Raw genomic sequence first — 17,520 nt, forward strand, 5'->3', positions numbered from 1 at the left:
ATTATATTTTATGAAATACAGACTAGTGGACCGTGGACCGAGTGGTACTAATATTATAAAGCTGAAGAGTTTGTATGTTTGTTTGAACGCGCTAATCTCGGGAACTACTGGTCCGATTAGAAAAATTCTTTCGGTGTTAGATAGCTCATTTATTAAGGAAGGCTATAGGCTATATATCATCACGCTACGACCAACAGGAGAGGAACCACGGGGGTGAAACCGCGCGGAGCAGCTAGTTTATCATAATACTGTTATAATGGTAGGAATAATGTATAACAAACTATGCAACAACTTTATGAAATGCTTAATAATATTCTTATAATTATTATATATAATGAGATCGTCTTTTTGACGTGACAACGTCTTATAATTCGATAGAGCCGGCTGCACGCTCGAAAAAACATGACTCATGCGGCGTTACCTCGCTCTGAGGTGTTCCATGTAAGGCTTGAAGTGCAAGCGAGAGCGCGGAACGAGCGACAAAGAAGCACAATCGGACGTTGTCACATTCAACTATCGCCAGTAAACCGACTTTACAGACAACCAATTTTTTTTGTATATAAAATGTTTTTATACCTAAGACATAAGGGTTTCTTTTGATCCACGATTTCTGGATAAAGCAAAATATAATATAATATTACCTAATAATATAAAATAATAGTATTAACTATTAAGTAATAATATAATAGTAAGTATCAAGTATCATATATCGAGTTTGCCCTGTCTGCGAAGTGTAATAAAAGTTAACTCTTTGACGCAATCTGGTAGTATTCATTCAGTTTCTTTTCATCCCTTGTGCAGCATCCCGGATATTTTATAATTATTTTTACCCTTAGGAATATATCAAGTAAGTACATGTTTTACATATTATTATGTTTCTTTAAATTATTAATCCCAAAAAATTCAAGTGAAAATAATGCTGTGAGAGTTTTAGACTGTAGCTCTTTGTTTTTTTACTATTAATTCTGCTTGCCATTGAAACGGCTCGTCCGATTTTCATGAATTTTCTACATACAATTTCTGATAAGCACACCTATTTATTTATAGGCATAAACCTTTAATAAGAGCATTGCTAATAAATATTATAAGGAAAGACAAAATTCACAAATATTAAAATTGAGCATGAAATTTCAATTAATTATTTAAATTGCAGATTTGTTCGCAAAATGGGATTGCCACAGCTAGAAACATGTTGTTTTGTGCTAGATTTAAAAACTGGTAACATTGTCATGGGATGCCTTAATGCGGTGAGCGAAATAATTACCTGTATGTATATTGTATAAGTATTTATGTATTACTAAAATTATTTACATTCATTTTTAGAAAATATTTTCATAGCATAGCAAATGCACTTTCAAATAGGTACCAAAAGATTTAAAACTACCGTATCTATGAATATTTCCTGGTTCATATGTTTATCAAAAAACTACCTAAGCGAAATATACAGCTAGCATTTTATGCGTTAAGCACACTTAAGTCTCATATCTCCTCTTACCAATCACACATTACAAACGTATGATGTCCCCATCATATGCCCATCAATGCCATCTATAACCCTTTCTAAACCAATAAACTACATTGTCCACTTTTTCAAACAATTTCTCACACAAAAACAATCTTCAACCCTTTTATTTACAAACTATCATCATCAATAGCCCATATAGGTACGTTCCCACTGCTGGGACACGGGCGTCCTATGAGGGTACAGGCCATAATCCACCACGCTGGCCAAGTGCCGTTTGGCAAATGTCACACGTCATCGAACTTATGATTCTTCGACATGTCGGTTTCCTCGCGATGTTCAAACCATACTATATTAAACATATGCCATATTGTAAATTAAACTACCACAATTTTCAGGTCCTATCCTTCACTCTGTTCGTCATAATGATAGTGGTAGCATGTACCATAGAACCGCTAGAAGTAGAGGCGTACAACGACGATGACGTCAGCGCGGAGGCGGCGCTCACGGGGCTATATGCCATGTCCATTATACTTGTGATAATGTTCCTGGTCAAACTGGGTTTCGATCTGTTCTTCGTGTATGGTGTTATTATGGTAAGGGTAGGGAAAAGATAATGGTGAAAATGTCTAGGGATCGTTATAATTATTGAGATTCAAGAGACTGTTATAGAAATCATACATATAAAATTTAATGTCGTATCCATTTTCAAATTTTACTTAGTTTTAAAGAAAGTTTCCGAATAAATTATATACATTTGAAGTTTTCTTGTAATTATTTAAAGTGAAGAAGGTATCTATTTCAATGCAGCATCGTTATATTTTATAGAATAAACAATTTCAGGATTTTAGTAGGGCATCAAAAATACGTAACATAATGTAATCAATGTTCAACAATCAAAATTCTAACTGTTAAGTCGAATTTATAAAAAATTCTTACATAAACATACATAAATCTTACTTAGCTAGTTTTTCAAAGAACGAAAAATACTTGAAAACGAGATGTATCTTTTCGAACGCATGGAAAAATGTAGTTGGCCTATTTTTCTTTAACTCTGTGTATGTTTTATAATGTCACTTTTCTAAGCAAAACTATTCTTTAAAACGATTATTTGATTACAGGAGAAAGCATCTATCATCCGAGCTTATTTCATCATGTGGATTGTGTTCTTCCTGCTATCGATGTTCACCTTTTTCCTGAACTCACCACATTATAGCGCGGGTACTATATGCATGGAAGTGTTTTATATTAGTAAGTAATTCTTTTTCATATTGTATTAAACCAGTAGTTAGTATATTTAACCGACTTCTAAAAAAAGGAGGAGGTTATCAATTCGGCCGGTATGTTTTTTTTTTTTTATGTATTTACACCGATTACTCCAAGGTTCCTGAACCGATTTACGTGATTCTTTTTTTGTTCGATGCGGGATGGTGTCGAATTGGTCCCATAAAAATTTTATTCGGATAGGCCCAGTAGTTTTTATTTTATGAGCATTGTTGTCTGTATTTGTAAATGTTGCAAGTGCAAGTTTGAAGTCGGTTGTTTTTAACGCAGTTATAATAACTCCACTTGTTTAACTTATGTTCAAAATTTCTCATGTAAGTGACTTCATTTGTTAATGAGATGTCGACTTTATTGTCTCCGTGTTATATGTATTGATCAAACGACGCATGTAAACCAAACCAAAATCAAAAGGTTTACAATACGTGGTAGAGATAAGAAAAGTTTAATATTATAGAGTCAATCAACTGTGCTGCTGAAAACTTTGTTTAATTAATGTTGTTGCTTTTCGGGACATTTCAACATAAGTTAACAACTCTGCAACTGGTTGACAGGCGACAGCATCTCTGATTCTCTGCAACATGTGGATTCAACTTTGTTGCTTTATATTATGTTTCTGATCAAGAGGATATTTGGCCGAATTATAAATTAGACCCGTAAAATAGATGTGAGATATATTTCCCCGTTCTTTAGTAAATTTGAATATAATTTCTTTTCAGGTATGAATGTCTACGCCATTCTTCTAAGCCACAGTTTCTATAAAATGCTGAATACTCGTGAAGAAGTTTAGTTTAAGTTTATATTTATAGAAATTTATGTATAGAAATGTTAAAAGAATGTTGTATGTTTCAAATTATGTAGACAAATAATTTAATTGTTGTTGTACTCGCATTATATAATTTTGTTGGATTATGTGTGTTTAATTTCGTTATTAAATCCCGTAAATAATCACATCGAAGCATAAATTTATCGCAAATTATGTCGTAATTTTTAAGAAATTAAACAGTATCCAAATTAATATAAACTATAGGTATCAGAATAATGTAGAATTTGGGAAAAATAAAAAGCTTCATCTTTGTAAAATAATATTATATTAGTATTATACAAATTCAAATTTTACAATAATAGTTATCTATACAGAAACTCCTCCAAATTAACTTGTGAATGCAGAACATTCGCTTCAACAGAGTAGGTACCTTCTGTAAATAAAAAGAAAATTACTATATTGCAGGTACTCATTCTAATATGAAAAATATCCAAATAATTATTAAAAAAAAATCAAACATTTCGCCATAGAAGTATTTAGTCTTCTATAAGTTGAAATTATCCCTCAATAATGAAATATGATAAATTTAATTTACCCCAAGCTTCTCAAGTAATATTACACGTCTTATAAATGAATTTTTCCTTACCAACATTAAACCACTGATTTCTGGGAAATCCCGTTTCTTCTCTAGAAGCAGCAATGGCAGCTTTTAAAGCGAAGGCGACGCTTACAGCTAAACATGTTGCTGGTTCAGCCACCGCTAAAAAGTTATATTAAGCATAAATAAATCAATATACACAATGTACTAGCAAACCTTAAATACTAAGCTTCCTTATTGCGATTTTTATGCGGAGAATAACTGAATAACACACAACTACAGAGGTTTCTAAGACAAAATATAATATACCAGAGGTCCGCCCCGGCTTCGCTCGTGGTACATATTTCGCAATAAAAGGTAGCCTATGTCCTTTCTCGGGTATCAAAATATCTCCATACCAAATTTCATGCAAATTGGTTCAGTAGTTTAGGCGTGATCGAGTAACAGACAGACAGACGTTAGACGAGAGTTACTTTCGCATTTATAATATTATTAGTACGGATTTTGTCTTAGAAACCTCCTTGTGAGTCTTAGAAACCTCCTTGCTGATATTATTATATCAGAAAACATGGCGTTGTAAAATGTTTACAATATCGAATAACCATTTTATCAGTCCTCAGAAAATTTATAAATTCAGAAAAGCAAGAAAAACACAGGGTTAAGTTTAAAGTAAAAGTACCTAGTTAAGTGAAAAATCGATAAGGATATCAAAGTTTTAAAAGATCCAATAAAATTATCTAAAACTTACATCGAGAGCCCAAAGTCCCAACAGGATTGTGATTCTTCCGCAACTTTATTCTGAAGTCAATCGGTATATCCTTAGCCTGAGGTATATGGTAGTTCCAAGTCCGATCCGTCAGTATCTGACCTGTCTCCTTGTCATAAATTAATTGTTCTGTCGTCCAATATCCTATTCCCATTGTAAAAGCACCTTGGATCTATAAAAAACGAAATTTTTTACACAATTTTAAACCGATTATTTGATTAATCTTCTACTATGTAATTTTTCCCACTCGAAAGTTTGTACAAATATGAGTATTCATTTAAATTTGTGAAATAATGTCTTATGTCACTAGATTCAATGATATTCAGGAAATTAATACTAGATATTTTTTTATTTTTACCTGGCCAATATCGATCTCTGGGTTGACACTAGTACCAACGTCTTCAACTAAATCAACCCTTCGTATATGACATTCACCGGTTAATATATCCAATTCTACTTCTGATAGAGCAATACCAGCAGTTCTATGAGCTTCCTGATCATTCGAGTTAACCTGATAACTCGTTTGTAGATTGATTCCTTGCTCAAATGCTTCTTGCACTATATTTTCCCATGAAGGATCCTTAACTGATTTTCTCACGGGTGCTAGGCGATCTAAAAGCAACTGGCAACATTTTATAGCACCAAAACATATTGCCTGAGTTGTTCGACTCGCAACAGTTGAAAAGTTATTTGGAACAGATGCTACATCTAGTGGTTTTATTTTTATCTTACTAATAGGAACTTTCAGTATAAAAGCAACGGTTTGTATCACTTTAGTATTTATCCCTTGACCTATTTCTATTCCCCCATGTTTAATTACAATGCTACCGTCTCCATGATAGATGGATATATAAATATGAAAGTCTACCATAGGTGTTCCCGGCCAGCTCATGATTGCAACTCGGAGTCCCCGTTTCAACCACCTATTTTTAAGGTTAAAATCTCCTACTTCCATTTTACGTTTTTCATAATCACTATCCTCTAAGAGTGTTTCCAATACATCTTTTACATCTGTGTATTCACTATTGAGATTACACATACGCACTTGCAGTGGATCCAAGTCTAATTCGTATGCTATTCTCTCCATCACGTGCTCTGTCATGCATACACTTTCGAAACTTCCTGAAAAAAACTTGAGCTCTAAGAAAACTTTTTGATCAATCGAATAAATATTTAGAAAACAGTTAAAATTGAACGCTTTTAGTCAATTGGTACAAATTGTTACCTCTATAAAATACACAAACTAAATTTTATTTAAATTAACTAGCTGCGCTCCAAGGTTTCGACAACGTGCTCCACTCCTGTTAGTCTTAAGTGTGATGTTATACCTATAGTCTATAGCCTTCCTCGATAAATGGGCTATCCAACACCAAAATAATTTTTCAAATCGGACCCGTAGTTCCTGAGATTAGCGCGTTCAATCAAACAAACAAACTCTTCAGCATTATAATATTATAGTATAGATCTCACCAGGACTCCTGGCATATGTATTAGAAGTAGTATCAGTTGTAACAGTGAACACGTTGAAGTTCCACCGACTCTTGTCATAACAATTCTTAACTCCAGGGAAAGCTAGAAATGCTACGGGATCGTTGTCTTTGTAGCCAGTGTCTTGATATAGATTATAGTGTAAATACTGTATTTCACCAATGCCGTTTACTGCAACCTAGAAAATATGTTAATAATTTGGCGCTTTTGCTATGGTAGTACATAAAATAATATAATTGCTCTATTAGTTGAGTAAATTCAACTTTATTTATTTCCTTAAATATGGTAGTGGTTTGTATTACAAAAAAAAAGTTATAACAATAATAAGGTCATTTATGAGGAGGGTTCTATTTTATGTATTAATTATCGCAGAATGAATTCTTGCAAAAAATCAAAACAGCACTGTACCAGAGATAACAAAAAGAATGCATTAATTTGTTAAGTTACCTCATAATCAAGATTACACGGCAATCTTTTGCCAATGACTCGAATGTTAGGTTGGATATCCATCACAAATCTGCACGGTCTGTTGAGCAAATATGTGACGAGTGCACTGGCTGTGGCCGTGTAGCTACTCCTTGTTATTTTTGCGCCATAAGCTCCTCCACACCGTGGTACTTCTAAGTTTATTCTATTAATAAATTATTGATTTAAAAATAATGTTTGTTTAAGAATTGTAATAATCAGTAATAGTATATTTCATCGTTAAAATAGAACAAAATATAGAAAAATTTAAGAATTTCTACAACCGCAACATTTTAGGTTAATATATTATTATTTAAAATTATCTAACCGCTGAGGTTAATCTTGAGATGATAATTTGATTAATTTAAAGGCTATTTACATACCTACTTTGCTCTATATTCAACAATTCTGATATAGCCAGATGCATCATGTCAGGGTATTGAGTTGACGATAGTACATCAATACCATCCTCACTTGGAAGAGAAACGCAACTCTGGGTTTCCATTGTATAGTGGTACTGCCAGAATATATTCTCCGTGTCTCGTATTACTCTATGCACATCTTCTCCTGGTTCTTTCTCAGCTGGGTTCGCTTTATACAACGTTATTCGACTCGGATCTAACATCTTCACATCACGTATATCTAGTAAAGGTTTCTTGTCATCTTTTTTATAAGTTACATGTACTAATTCGACTGCCCTGTTTGCTAACACTTCTGTTTCAGCTGCTATTATTCCAATGGGTTGATCGAAGTGGGTAATCCTATCTTCCGCTAATAGTATTTGAGGTTGGTAAAGCGGCACTTTGCCACTTATAAGAATGTTATTTCCAGGAATGTCTTTGGCTGAGTAAAAAGCTAGTACTCCTGGGAGGGACTGTATATGAAAATGAATATAAAATTATAAAGTTTAAAGTGATAATATCTATTAAAGAATAAATATTTTTTTTACTCATTTTTTACTTTATTAATTAAAACTATATACACTTTGTTAACAGAAATATATCTAAATATTGAAATTGCGTTTAAATTTGTCAGCCTTCACAACTTAAAAATAAAACATCTCAACTCACCAGGGCCTCTGATGGATCAATATGCGCGATCTCACCGGTCGCAATCTTCGCAGTGACAAACGCACAATACACTTCTTTTTTCTGTGTGGGTAGATCGTTAACATACAAAGCTTCCCCAGCACACTGTATGAGTGCTTCCACTTTTGGCATAGGCTCATTTAGAGGCCATAACACTGGGTTAGTGTCGTATATTTCGGTACCTTTTGATAGTGGTCTGTATTTCCGGAGATCGATTGCACCAGATGCATAGCGTGCGTTTAATAGTTGTGGCGGTATTATATTGAGTAATCCCTGTAAAATTTAGGCAAAGATGAATCTTGTTCGTATTAAAAAAGAATTCATTAATATTTTTTCATTATTTTAAATTTCAGAAATGAATTTTTTTTAGGGTAAAAAAAAATATAGTGCAAGTATGTTACTAATTGACATCTATACTAATATCACAGAATACATAATAGTAGCTAAACGCTAATATTATAAAGAGGAAAGGTTTGTATGTATGTATGTATGGTTTTCACGCATAAACTACTGGACCGATTTTGATGAAATTTGGCACAGATAATCTTTAGACCTTGAGAAAGAACATAGGCTACCTTTTATTGCGAAATATGTACCACGGGCGAAGCCGGGGCGGACCGCTAGTAATATATATACTATGATAGATTTTATCCCTGTACCTTATAAAATAAACTCAATGCTGCTTTCTTCCTAAAATCAGGTGAGAACATTCCTGGAAATTCTTCTACAATTATTTCGTCATTGAGAATATTAAGTGCTCCTTGCAGAACATCATTTTCGAACAACTTCTTATCCTTTAGATACAATTCAGTTCTATACGCATGAGTGAAGGCTCTTGAAAGACCACCGTATATTATTCTTGCGGATTTTACTGTTTCTCTGTCATTTGGATCTAGTTCATAGAGGAAAGCTCCGTGGACTTGTGCTACAGCGTTTTGAGATCTGGGCGTAACCTGAAAACATGTTCAGGTTATGCAGGAAATTACTATGTTTACTCTTTAATAATCATGGTAATTTCCTGCGTACCTTATGATTACTACTTAGTAATCTTATGATTGCTACTTAGTAATCATGGTAATTTCCCTATAGAACACGAATAAGATGTAAAAAATGTTTATAGCATAGTCAGGATAGTAATATACCTAACCATCTCAGAAAATTGAACATGATTGCCAATTCCTGACTTTTTTTTAGGTATAACACGATGTTGACTTTTGAAGTGAAACTTCTTTATCGGGGTTGGAAAAAAATTTTAGTGTAGGTAACATTTTTCGTTACGCGTGACATTATTCCGTTACGCGGCATCTTTTTCTTATCCCTACCACGCGTGATTCGACGTATTTCTGTAAAGTTGCATATAGTTAATTTTTTTTTATATAAGGTCATAAAGAAGTTTCACTTCTTACGTGTGTACACTTTTTTTTGTTATAAAAAAGTTACGTAACTATAAAATTATAAATTATTCATTAAAAATGTTCAGTATGAAAAAATTAACACACTTTGAAAGAAGCGAATTTATAATTATCAGATAGCGGAGGTATTTTAACAGCAGTGATGATCTTTCCTCTCATATCAATCGACAGAAACTCTTGCAATGTTACGTCTATCGTACTTTCTGGACTTACTGGAACAAACATATAACAACATGAATATTTATACTATCGTGGCTATTTATTTTACGGTCAGTTAGTTTACGACCTTTATTTATGTTTTGCTAGGTTTCGATCTGGCTTAAAGCTTAAGTGTCGACTCAAATATTATTTATTATACTAGCTTTCCTGCACTCGCGGCTTCGCCCGCGTTTTCAAAGAAAAACCCGCATAGTTCCCGTTCCCGTGGGATTTCCGGGATAAAACCTATCCTATTTCCCGGGGTAAAAAGTAGCCTATGTCCTTTCTCGGGTATCAAAATATCTCTATACCAAATTTCATGCAAATTGGTTCAGTAGTTTAGGCGTGATTGAGTAACAGACAGACAGACAGAGTTACTTTCGCAATTATAATATTAGTATGGATTATTGAACTAGATTTCCTGTAACAACATATTGGAATCGTTATATTATGCAATGCGTAATCCTTTAGGCAAACAAGATTTTATCATATACGCTACTACATACCTACTTATCTATACTAATACTAATACTAATTACTAATCCAGGTATAATAATATTATAAATCTGAAGAGTTTGTTTGTTTGAACGCGCTAATTTCAGGAACTACTGGTCCGATTTGAAAAATTCTTTCGGTGTTAGATAGCCCATTTATCGAGGAAGGTAGAGTATAGGCTATATATTATCATTAGTCATTACGCTAAGACCAACAGGAGCGGAGGCACGCGGGTGAAACCGCGAAGCGCAGCTAGTAAAATATAAAATAAAATATATACTCATCAATCAGAAATGTTTCTATAATATACAAATGCATTATTTTGGAAAGTTAAGAAAATATAATGCAATAGAGAGTTTATTCTAATTTACCAATAGTGATAAATGCGCCAATCGCTTCCAACAACAAAAATAAATCGGATTGGAATCCCATATCTCTTTGTTTCAACATTAAATTCCCGGCTATTGATCCAACCTGCAATGGAAATAAATATATGGATGAATCACAGAGTTTATTCATGCCAATACACTGCAAATAAAGTTTTCAAATAAGAAAATATTACTACAGAAACAAACATCTTCGGAATTATTATCTTTTTAATACAACTGTTTTATAATAGTAAGTAGTTAAGTTTCTTTTTTGTAAAATAGTTCATGTTAAAAACATTAGATATAATGCTGCAGCTAAAAATATGCAGCCAAAATAAAATCGAATAACCCTTCCTTTTCGTGGACCCCAAAACTAAAAACTTATCATAATATGTACATACATTTCTAACAGGTATATGAGCTACCAAATCCAAATGTTCATACAGTTTTTCTAAATAAGAAAACTCTTGATACATCTCAGACATGTTCTTAAATATATTCATAGTATTTGTCAACGAAGTCCCAGCACCGATTATTAAGTTTTGGTCGAGGTAATGTATTTTTAGTTCATAGACTGCACTTATATCGATAAGCACTCGAGGAAATTCAAATATGTGGATCGCACCTAGAAAAAGACATTTATATACCTATAGTAGGTAATAAAACATTTTTTATTGTTTTCCTTGCAAATTTGCATCTAAAGCACCCCTTAAAAAATGGTGCGTTAGATACTATGAAAGAAAAGTTATAAACAACTTCAACATTATTAATTTTACAGATTTATATCCTCACCTCGTCCCGTATTCCCATCCACTAACATATAAGAATCTGTCCCTTCATTTCTCCACACTTCAAAAACGTCATTGATTTCATTTACCCTGTACCAAGTCTTATGATCGCTCAAATATATCTTTTTAACCTTTCCTCGTCTGGGAACAACACACCAATCTTCTTCACACGGTTTATTACAAGTTCCTTTGTTTTTGCATAGTTTTAAATCTTCGATATCGACAAGGTTGGGTTTAGGAGCATCTTTAGCAAAGCTTCTGAAAGCGTCTAGGATGGATCTGTAGCCTGTGCAGCGGCATTGGTTGCCGCCGAAGGAATTCTCGACTTCATATTCGGTTACATCGTAGTTCTTGTTTTCTAGTAAACTGCGAAAGTAAATGGTATTGGACAGAGTATCTACATAATCTGTCATTAAACGATTTCCTTTGCGGACAAGCAGGTAATCTAGGTCGATATGTCCGCTTAATATAAATTTTAAAACTGTGTAAAAAACTACCATTATCATTTAATTTTTATTGTATTATGTAAATCAATCAAATCGTGCCATACCTAATTATATTTACCAACTAATAAATTTTTATTTCACATGTGAATATTTTTTTTCTTCGACCTTTCCTCCGAGCTTTCAAGCAATTCTCCGTTTTCTAAATTTAAAAGCTTCCATGAACAAGAATGTACATAAATATTTTGGAAAACGCATTTATGCATTCGTTTTATATTGTAACACACTTTAAATACTACTTACCTAACTAAACCTTTATAGAAAAAGTTACTGATAATATAGTCATGGAAATCATTACCTATACATACTCATAATCCATCCGGGTGTACAATACCCACATTGAGAACCATTATACTTCGCTAGAGTCCGTTGTATCGGATGGTACCTTTGTCGGTTCCCTATCCCTTCCACTGTGGTGATCTCCCAGTCTTGGCATGATAAAATTGTTGTTAAACACTGAAATTTTACACTACTATTAATACACTGTAATCTAAAAAATAGCGTTTCGTTTTCCTTTTCCAGTTTCTGAAAGGTGGAATCAATTTGTTTGATGATGACTTAATGAACGAAATTGCTATAAAAAATATATGTAAGTAGAAATTTTAAACTATAGCAAACGCAAGCAAAATAACGATACTACAAATCAAAAAAATGTGTGCGTGTACTAGTGTAAACACGTAAGAAATAAAACTTCTTAATGACCTTATTTTTCAAAAAATTATTTACCATATTATGCAACTGTACAGAAATACGTCGATCACGCGTGGTAGGGATAAGAAAAAGATGGCGCGTAACGGAAAAATGTCACGCGTAACGAAAAAATGTTACACTACATTTTTTTCCAACCCCGATAAAGAATTTCACTTCAAAAAAAAAGTAAAATACACATATAACGCAAATTAAAACCTATAAGCAGAGCAACTCTATTTCATCCACTCTTTCACGCAAAACAGCCCTGAATCCTATAACGTACGTAGTAACCACCTATTTAGTAATCTGTGCTTAAACTCCAGAATCACTGGAAAAGCTGAAACTTACAGAATCAATAGACAACGTGGTCCTCTTGCCATCAGCATCAGGGATGGTCACAGAAACGATACACACTCCACACCCGCCCTCCTTGCACATGTACTTCGTGCCTCGGAGGTTCAGTCGCTTGCGTAGGAAGTCGTTCAGGGTCTCGTCTGAGTCTACCTCGGAACCCGCTGCAAAATTTCGTGGATAATTTTAGTGTTAACATTTAAAAAAATATACCCTGAATTAAGAGCATGCTTTTTGAAGTCGGTTAAAATGACCTTAATAGTAAATTTTATATGCTAAGATATTTAGTATTTCTATTTTTCGTAAATTTATAAATTCAAGTTGCTATATCGATAGAAGCGACATCGGAAAACATAAAAAAGTAATCTTGAAATAAAAATATATAGAGCATATTATCTATTTATTAGATTGTTGTTTTTTTTTTAATTTTGGGTTAAAAAATTAAAATATTATAAATGTATGCACGTATTTTTGGGATAAGAAAATGAAAACGTAAATCAAGATCCTCAGAGCTTTTGCCTTAAGTTAATGGATTCTTGAATAATCTTTTAAATAATTAAACGCATTTTTACCCATAGAAAAAAAGCATGTGTAACATCATCATTTCTATATATTTTTTTAATATATATAAAATAACAAACCTGAACAAGGCTCCCCATTCACACTGAAAGTTATTCTATCCATAGTCCAAACACTAGGCGGAATGACTGACACTCAATCAAAATGTAAATAACAATGTTATCGTTCACTGAATATAGTCGCAGGTAATGTTAAAAAGCGGTACAAACAAAAAATGTCTATTATTAGTCTATACAGTTTTCTCATAATATTATTTATCTGTGGTTTTCTCTATCTTATAGCGGGCTGCAGGTGGTAAGCGATCACAACCGCACATGAACATTTGCAGAGGCATGCGCATGACAAAGTCTCAAATGGTCTCTGGAAAAGTATTGGCGGCTTTTAAAGAGAAGAATCCCTAAAAATCCTTCACAATTTTTTTTAATTTCTTTTTTTATCTCATGGAATTGGAGCCATTTTATAATGTTATTTTTGTCTCTGGTTGGTAGTTATGAGACGAGAGCGTGATATAGACTAGGTACTTTTTACAGCGGTGGGACATCTCATTGCCATAGGAATTTCCTTTTGACAACGGGCGAAGCCGCGGGACAAAAGCCAGTAGGTAGTTTATACGTACATTTCATACTAAGTGGCTTGTTTTGAGTGCGTACTAGCATAATAATGCTACCAGCATTTATGAAAGTTGTAAAACGATAAAATGACGATATTACTAACTGTAACACGATAGTGAAGAAATACCCTTTCGTGATATGAATCCGTGTTTAATTAGTATATTCGATCATTATTTGTTGCTGCCTAATAACACGTCAGTTGTGTACTATATAAGTAATTAATTAATTAAAAAATTATGTAGCAATACATTTCCGGGATGTACATGATATAAGTATACTTTATTTTTTTCCGGCAGATAAAAAGTATGCATAATTTTCCAAGATAAATAATGGGTAATTTGAAACCTCAAAAAATATGAAAAATTGTCTTTGTTTTTTGTAGTATTAGATCTCAAGGATGAACAATTATTCCGAAAACGAAACTCAATTATATTGTGCCTCTAAATAAAAATAACTTCTTTTTATTTTATAATTATTGATCACTCAATTGTAAGTGATTAACAACAATGAATATGCGAACAGCCATTTGTTATTTCATAGTTCTTGATGCGTATAATTTTCTGTTGTGGTAACTTTTTGCACGAATGAACAAATAATTTTTTATAATGCAATGCAGTTTGGTTGCGAAAATATTATGAAGATTCAAAATTTCCAAACCTTTTCTGAAATAACATGTTTGTGTAAAACTTGTTTTTCTTTTTAGGAAAAGGGGTTGTTATGTCGAAAATTGATTAATGATTGTCGATTAATGATTGTTCAATGAAATGTATGTGGACACAGTCACTAATAATAATATTGTATATGCGTATGTAAATTGCAGTAATTGAGACATTATTGGCGCATTGAAGAAAAATATAAATAAAAAGTAGTAGTAACTAGTGTTAGTGTAAAATGATAACATCATTATACCAGATACCTATACTCCCGATGGTCCTACTCATTGATAATTAATTATTGTACGTATTTGTATGATATGAATTCTATACTGTCACAAGTCACAGCATATTTTAAAACGCCAGCTCTCGAGCTTCTCTAAAAGACACGGCGTAAACTGAAGATGTTCTTCTTTAGAAGATCGCATTGTTTTAATTATGTAAACTGAAATTAATGAAACCGAAGAATGGTTTCCATTTGACCATACCATAAAATACAATTAAATTTTAATTGCATACTATAAATATGCCCAATTGCCCAATATAGAGCAGGCTCCAAGGAGATGTTCGTTTGCAAAAATCGCGGACCTAAATCTGACTTCTGATATATATTGTATAGATCCCAGACATCCTATAGACAGATGTTGCCAACCAGTTTTGTGGTCCCCCTGCCCGCACCCCGGTAATTAAATATGGCATACAAAGAAAAAAATAAAAATTTCCAAAACATGCCGTGTGGGGTATCAAATGAAAGAGCTTATTGAGTAGATCACGAATATATAGCATACTATATACATTTCTTACACTTTCTCTAAGATTTTTTAGAAAATTTACGAAAATGGTCCATTTTTGAGTTAACTTTAAACCACTACAGATTGAAAACTCATGAATATATTTTTTAAATTATAATTTTAAATAATTAACAATAGTCCATTGTTTGTGATTCAATAGTTCGTAATATAATATAAGTGAGCTATGTGGTGGATTTGATGAAAATAACTATATACTATATGAACTTGAAAATATACTCGCCATCTTTCAATGCTCCCCCCACTCCCCCATGCAACTATTTCACTGTACGAAATATTGAATCGTAAACAATGGACTATTTTTAATTATTTAAAATAATAATTTAAAAAATATATTCATGAGTTTTCAATCTATAGTGGTTTAAAGTTAACTCAAAAATGGACCATTTTCATAAATTTTCTAAAAAATCTTAGAGAAAGTGTAAGAAATGTATATAGTATGCTATATATTCGTGATCTACTCAATAAGCTCTTTCATTTGATACCCCACACGGCATGTTTTGGAAATTTTTATTTTTTTCTTTGTATGCCATATTTAATTACCGGGGTGCGGGCAGGGGGACCACAAAACTGGTTGGCAACATCTATCTATAGGATGTCTGGGATCTATACAATATATATCAGAAGTCAGATTTAGGTCCGCGATTTTTGTAAACGAAACTCCACTGAGAGTCCGGTCTAATATGTTGTCGCAGATGTTTGTTTGCCTGGATTTTCTTTTGAAATATTTTAACTATATTTTTTACGTATTTCTTCGCTTTCTAAATCTCCATATCTTTGATTTCCTATCTTGCGACGAACTTATTAAGATTTAATGATATTGTTGATGGATTATTAACAATCAATATAGGTAATAAAAACTGCTACGCCCATATGAACAAACATCATAATTTTTCCTTTACAATTCACAATATTCATTTCTAGCTCTCGACTGCTATTTTAATTTATTTGTCAGTACTTGGAGAAAACTAAATATATCTCAAGACCACGTTCGACTATCAGTATTCTTCCTGATTCTGCCACATATAAGTCGTATTTGAACCGTGTAATCAGTATACAAAAAAACCAATGAAACATTACCATTTGATAAAATATTGCATAATTATACCGCACGTCGTCCATTGCTCGTATAATTAAAGAAGCTGGTTTATTTGTATTTTGAAGCGTCAATGTACACCGTTATATAATATATAACTCAGTGATGACATGTGTTAACATCATCCGCTTAATTTATCTAATCGTGCAGTTGCCATTCATGCGGCCTGTGCGGTTTAAACATTATGAATATTAGCGACGATTTCAAAAACGAAAATAAAGAATCTAAATGTGATGTGTTTTATATTCTGTGGTCATCCGGTATATTAGTGTCTGTGCTGTGTTGTATAGTGCAATGTGCTTTCTTTATATTTCTTGCGAAGTGCAGGAAGTTCGACGAAATTGTTTTGTGCCAAATGTCAATCGCAAGACTGCTGAATACCTCGTTCGAATATTTAATCATATACCACAAACCGGATGAAATAATATCTCATGGTGCAATTTATGTTATTTACACGCATGCCGATTTTGTCCTATTAATTCTGATGCTGATCTTCTCTAAGCATTTGTTCGACAAGATTGTTATAGTTTTCTCCAGCGCGAAGAAGAATTTAATTTTAACGTCGTTAGCGGTTTGGACTCTACCGCTCCCTTTGGCTTTTCTCTGGCCAATTTTATTTCATTTAAGCAAGAGAAGTTTCCAAATATACTTCAGTATTTACGTGCATGTAAAATTCTTAATACTTCTTATAAATATATGCATTTTTATTGCTCTATTTCGAACTGTGTTAAGTCGAAGGTTCAAAATAAATAGGAATTTGCGGAACATTGTAAAAACTGCTATTGTAGCTTTTATTCTGATATCAATAACAAGTTTGCAAGTGTTGATAACAGATTTGATATCGTTTTATTACAAACAAATTAATAGTAGTGTATTAGTTTTCAGTTTTTGTGTTGTTAACTCTTATCAAGTTGTCGTAGTTACGATTATTTTTGTGACGATTGTCCGCCGAAAAATAAATATAGCATCTAACTACCGTTCTTCGCTTATGAAAATGAGAAGCTTAACTCTCAGATCTTCCGTTTCTTGACATTCAATTGTTAGTAATAATAT

General features: G+C 32.8%; 2 protein-coding genes across 2 annotated transcripts; one reads left to right on the plus strand and one right to left on the minus strand.

Annotated features, from left to right (window-relative positions):
* The first annotated feature begins 776 nt into the window (after positions 1–776).
* Positions 777–3,600, plus strand: LOC149907268 (uncharacterized). Its single transcript, XM_090103699.1, has 5 exons — positions 777–847; positions 1,154–1,247; positions 1,861–2,058; positions 2,584–2,713; positions 3,463–3,600. Exons 2-5 carry the CDS (start codon positions 1,167–1,169, stop codon positions 3,531–3,533), a joined length of 480 nt encoding a protein of 159 aa, XP_089959825.1. The 5' UTR covers positions 777–847; positions 1,154–1,166; the 3' UTR covers positions 3,534–3,600.
* A 215-nt stretch (positions 3,601–3,815) lies between these two features.
* Positions 3,816–13,433, minus strand: LOC149907269 (uncharacterized). Its single transcript, XM_090103630.1, has 16 exons — positions 13,361–13,433; positions 12,717–12,883; positions 11,977–12,134; positions 11,180–11,541; positions 10,789–11,012; positions 10,391–10,493; positions 9,414–9,538; positions 8,574–8,867; positions 7,897–8,187; positions 7,210–7,700; positions 6,809–6,992; positions 6,344–6,539; positions 5,232–5,995; positions 4,856–5,045; positions 4,156–4,269; positions 3,816–3,942 (listed from the first exon to the last, which is right to left on the minus strand). The coding sequence occupies exons 1-16, from the start codon at positions 13,401–13,403 to the stop codon at positions 3,872–3,874; spliced, it is 3,777 nt and encodes a 1,258-aa protein (XP_089959756.1). The 5' UTR covers positions 13,404–13,433; the 3' UTR covers positions 3,816–3,871.
* Between the last annotated feature and the right edge of the window lie 4,087 nt (positions 13,434–17,520).

The sequence above is a fragment of the Colias eurytheme genome, chromosome 7 (genome assembly GCF_061535395.1).
Source record: "Colias eurytheme isolate Ceu_HAF_F1 chromosome 7, ilColEury1 Martin Lab GWU primary, whole genome shotgun sequence".
NCBI classification, from domain to species: Eukaryota; Metazoa; Arthropoda; class Insecta; order Lepidoptera; family Pieridae; genus Colias; species Colias eurytheme.